Below are 4,551 nucleotides of genomic sequence, written 5' to 3'. Positions count from 1 at the left end.
CTGGCCGACGGTACCCTAAGGAGGCCCTCTCTGTGGGAGCGGACTGGTCGAAGGGAGATATTTGGTAGGAGGCGGTCTTGCAAATACCTAGGTCCATTGCCATGGAGCGCTTTAAAAGTTGTTACTAACACCTTGAAGCGCACCCGGAAGGCCACCGGCAGCCAGTGCAGCTCGCGCAGGAGAGGTGTTACATGGGAGCTTCTAGAGGCCCCCAAAATCCCCCACGCAGCCGCATTCTGAACTAGCTGGAGCCTCCAGGTGCACCTCAAGGGGAGCCCCATGTAGAGAGCATTGCAATAGTCCAGGCGGGAAACAACGAGGGCTTGAGTGACCGTGCATAGGGCGTCCCGATCCAGAAAGGGGCGCAACTGGCGTCAACTTTGCTGCCTGAGACAAGGGACAAACATCATTCTGACAAAGCAGGGAGCTACGTATATCTCTTAGTTACAAGTTAGAGTTAAAAGCCTTAAGACAAGCAACTAGGTACATACAGCAGCATCCTCTTACTCTATATATCTGAGCATTGATCATTTACCACGCTATCACCTCTGGCTTGGCAAATGCTAGAACATAGCAGAAGCAGATCAAAGTATATTGTGAGCATCTTGTCAGTGATATGTGTGGTTTGAACTACTTTCGTCTCTAAACACTGACATAGGTAATGATGACAAGAGAAGGTAATGAAGCCAGACTGCAATATAGCCACCATCACTACAACTCAGGAGGAGCAGTTCTGGATGAAGACTGACAGCAGCATCCCAGCAATTGTTCCTTGAGGCTGTTATCTCATTTTGTCTAAATAATAGGTTACCTGAGAAGTGAGTGCATATATCTTAAGGTATTAACCAGATCCTCTTGTCCTGGAGGCAACTCATCCTGAAGAGGCTGGGGCACTATGGTCAGCAAGGAATGGCCAGCCTTGTCTATTCCTCCTGGTGTGGAGAGAAACAGAAGGAAAATATAACTTATTCCACTTTGCAATGCTTCTGGCATCTACTCCAATAAATAAAAAATTTGAGCTGGCTTCTCAGCTACCAAACCTCATAGATAGGGCCAAAACAGTCTGAATTCAGCAGCCATTCACATAACCAGTCCGACATTCAGAATTTGCAACAAAAGGGTGCTTGGACAAAACCAACTTTCTACCAACCACACTTGGTGAATTATGATCTCTAGTGCTTTATAAGATTTATACCATTTGTAGTAGTTTTCCTAATTCTCCAGAAACATGTCTTTGCTGGGTGCATCTGCAATTTCATCAGATTGCTGCAAACCACAAACAGAATTGCACACCAAATGGAACAGCACCACGTGGGTGTTTGCTTTATATGACTTGGGTCACCGCCTTATAAAAAGTGTAATGCATTATCTATCATATTTTATTAATAACATGGTTGAACTCTCCAAATTAAAAAAAAATTCCACTTGAGCAATTTATAATTTTCATAAATTAACATTTCCCTTGATTTATTTTCCCCTGCCTTGCCTAGAAAAGTGAAACAGAGTGACTTCAAGTTCTGTGGTATGGAATATGGGCAGTGTGAATAACCCATGATATTCTGACATTAATGGACTATAATTCCCAGCCTCATGACTACTATAAGTCTGTCTTAAAAGCAGGGCTTTTTTCTCATAGAACGCCCAGAACGGAGTTCCGGCACCTTTTTTGGATGGAACTTTGTAGGGTAGGCAAGCCGGATTGTATTGACATGTGTGAGTTCCGGCACCTTTTTTTTTAAGAAAAAAAAGCACTGCTTAAAAGTATGCATTAAGCATATATTATGTGAACAATATAAACCCCTGGTCTCCTTACAAAGTCAATACTACCAGTATTTTATAAGCATATGGAAAGCTGAAATGCAATTACTTTCAAAAAGAAAAAGAGGCTTGAACTTTTATTTACGCAGATACAAAGCAGATGTGGAAGACAGATCTGAGGACAGACCACTGGAGTTCATAAGCTACAGCAACCTATCAGACCAAAATAAATTGTGTCTGCATATGTGTGCGTGTGTGTTCTACAGGAAGAACATCTGAGCTCATTTTCTCCATTAAAAACAACAACTGCTTCATCTTCCAATTGGTATGTTGCTGGAAAAAAACTGTAACATTCCCCCACAGATCCAGTATTCCATTCCCTATAACGTATCATGTTGCAGCAAATATAAAACACATAAATTTGGAGTCTGGGAGAAGTTAACATAAGGTCATTTACAGAGGAAACTTTCCCCATTTTCTCCTTCCACCTGTAGCCAATTGTGAATCCTAAAAGTTTCAGGAGAAGTTGAGGAACAGGCTCCCCTGAAGAATCGGGGATAAGGGGACTTGCTGGAAGACAGAAATACCCTGAATCAGAATCCCATTTTATGCTAAATTAGCACAATATAAAGTTTTGTTTCCAAATTTTTGTGGGACGATAGGTTACGGGGTGAGGATAAGATGGGGGACATCTTCCCATTAACTTCCATAAGATTGCTGTTTTATCCCAAATGGTGTTTTTCCATTATGATGGATTAGCTTCCATCATCCCACGTCAGCAGATTCAATGACTAAAAGACAAATCTGTTTATAGACGTGTTTGTGTAGGGTTGAGAAAGGAAAGAGCGGTTATCTGGCAACATTCCTTGCAAGTGTTGTTTATATGCTATTCTTGTCATTTGTAATTGGATTGCAAGGGGGTCATATCATGATCATTTGATTAAAATTAAGGTTGTTGACAGGACATTTCATTTCTTCTTTTTTCCCTCTCCCTTCAGATCTACATGTGTCCTTGGTTTAATCTCATAAACTTTCTAAAAGCATTGGTTTAACAACAGCCATTTTTTTCTTCATTGCAAGAAAGACAGGAAAGGACATTCCACCACAGTTGACATCAGCTTCACCTTCTGTTGACATATAGACCTCATCTCAATAGAAACCAATTAGATAAATGTAATAAATCCTCAGTTCAGCTACTTATGATGATGTATGAACTCTTAACCAAGTTACATAAAAACCTAGCAGATGCACTTTACATATCTTAATATATGGGTGGGAATTGCAGGCTTGTAGATAAGACAAGGAAGTAGGAAACATGCAGAAAGCAAAAACATTTCTATAGTATTGGCAAGAAAACTGTCATGTGTTCATGTAGTCACCACAAATCAACCTTAACTCAAGGGCATCTTTATCTTTTAAAAAGTTTAATTAATGTTAACCTGGGCAAAGTCTCATAGCTAAGCAGCCTAGCATGTTTCATGGTTCATGATTTTATGGGTTAATCTGGCATTCAGAAGTATAGTGTGAGTTTGAAATCAATCTAAAACTTATGGAATAAGTAGCAGAAAAGTTCACTACCCTCCCCACAGGTTGGGTTTCTGATGACAAATAATGATAGATATCTGCACTGTGAAAAAACTTCACACTTACAGGTATATGTGCTTTGGCACTACCGAAGCCTAAACTTTGTACAATTTCAGGCTTGCAAGCAAATCAGCACGTCTGCAACTGAATACAATTATCTCTAGATTATATACAGATGTCTGTGGAGATTCTCAGTCATCCAGGTCTCAAAGGTGCTTTTTCAAAAGGCAACTGGGCTATTTTTTCCCCTTGAGGAAGATGTTTCACTTCTCATCCAAGAAGCTTCTTTAGTTCTGACTGAATGTTGGAGAATGGAAGAATTTATATTCCGTGCAGTCATCTGGTTGTTAGCACTTTTTCTGAGAGTCACTGAGACCACTTGGGGCACAGATAAACCTCCAAGTGGCCTCAACAACTTTCAGAAAAAGTACTTATGACCAGATGACTGCAAGGAATATAAATCCATTCTCCACCATTCAGTCAGAACTGAAGAAACTTCTTGGATGACAAATGAAATGTCTTCCTGAAGGGAAAAAAACCAGTCCAGTTGCCTTTTGAAAAAGCACCTTTGAGATATGTACACAGATGTCATTTCTAATCTGATTATCAGAGCTGTGAATTATGGAGGAGTAGGATAGCTCTCTTCTGCTTGTGTGATGAATTTTACAGTTTTAATAATACCTCAATAGTTCCAAGTGCCACTAAAGTTCCATGCTATCCCTTTTCCTTTGGTTTGTGCTGAAATTACCCTATGCTGGAAGAAGCAACTACCCACAATCCTTTTGCAACTGAACATATAGGTTACGACAAATGGGAACTAAACTCTAAAACAACTGAAAGGCAACAGGTTGTTTGTTTGTAAACTACATAAACAGTATGCATCAACTCTTTTCAAATGACTGCAGTATTTCACAGGAGCAAAAAAAAAATACATTCACAGGGGAATCCAAGAATTATATCCAAAGGTTCCTTCCTCCAATTTATTTATTTATTTATTTATTTATTTATTTATTACATTTATATCCCGCCCTTCTCCTTGCGGACTCAGGGCGGCTGACAATTGAATAAAATACTAACATATTATACATATTATACCTAATTAAAATTTGATTAAAAAGAAATATTTAAATATGTCAGATTAAAAGTAATTAAAACCCCTTTAAAATCCCTTAGGCCAGTCCCGCTAGCTGGAACAACCACGTCTTGAGG

General features: G+C 39.6%; 1 protein-coding gene across 1 annotated transcript in view; it reads right to left on the bottom strand.

Annotated features, from left to right (window-relative positions):
* The window catches only part of LOC107297953 (rho guanine nucleotide exchange factor 40-like), a 70,481-nt gene that overhangs the window by 49,212 nt on the left and 16,718 nt on the right, over positions 1-4,551 (bottom strand). The window contains exon 6 of the mRNA XM_029286420.1: positions 812-993. Coding sequence (XP_029142253.1) covers positions 812-993 — 182 coding nt within the window. The remainder of the gene's footprint in view (positions 1-811; positions 994-4,551) is intronic.

Source organism: Protobothrops mucrosquamatus, unplaced genomic scaffold, assembly GCF_001527695.2.
Source record: "Protobothrops mucrosquamatus isolate PMUCROS unplaced genomic scaffold, P.Mucros_1.0 scaffold3611, whole genome shotgun sequence".
Classification (NCBI taxonomy): domain Eukaryota; kingdom Metazoa; phylum Chordata; class Lepidosauria; order Squamata; family Viperidae; genus Protobothrops; species Protobothrops mucrosquamatus.
Note: the sequence above shows the minus strand (reverse complement) of the source record. Positions and strands in the feature narration are given on the sequence as shown.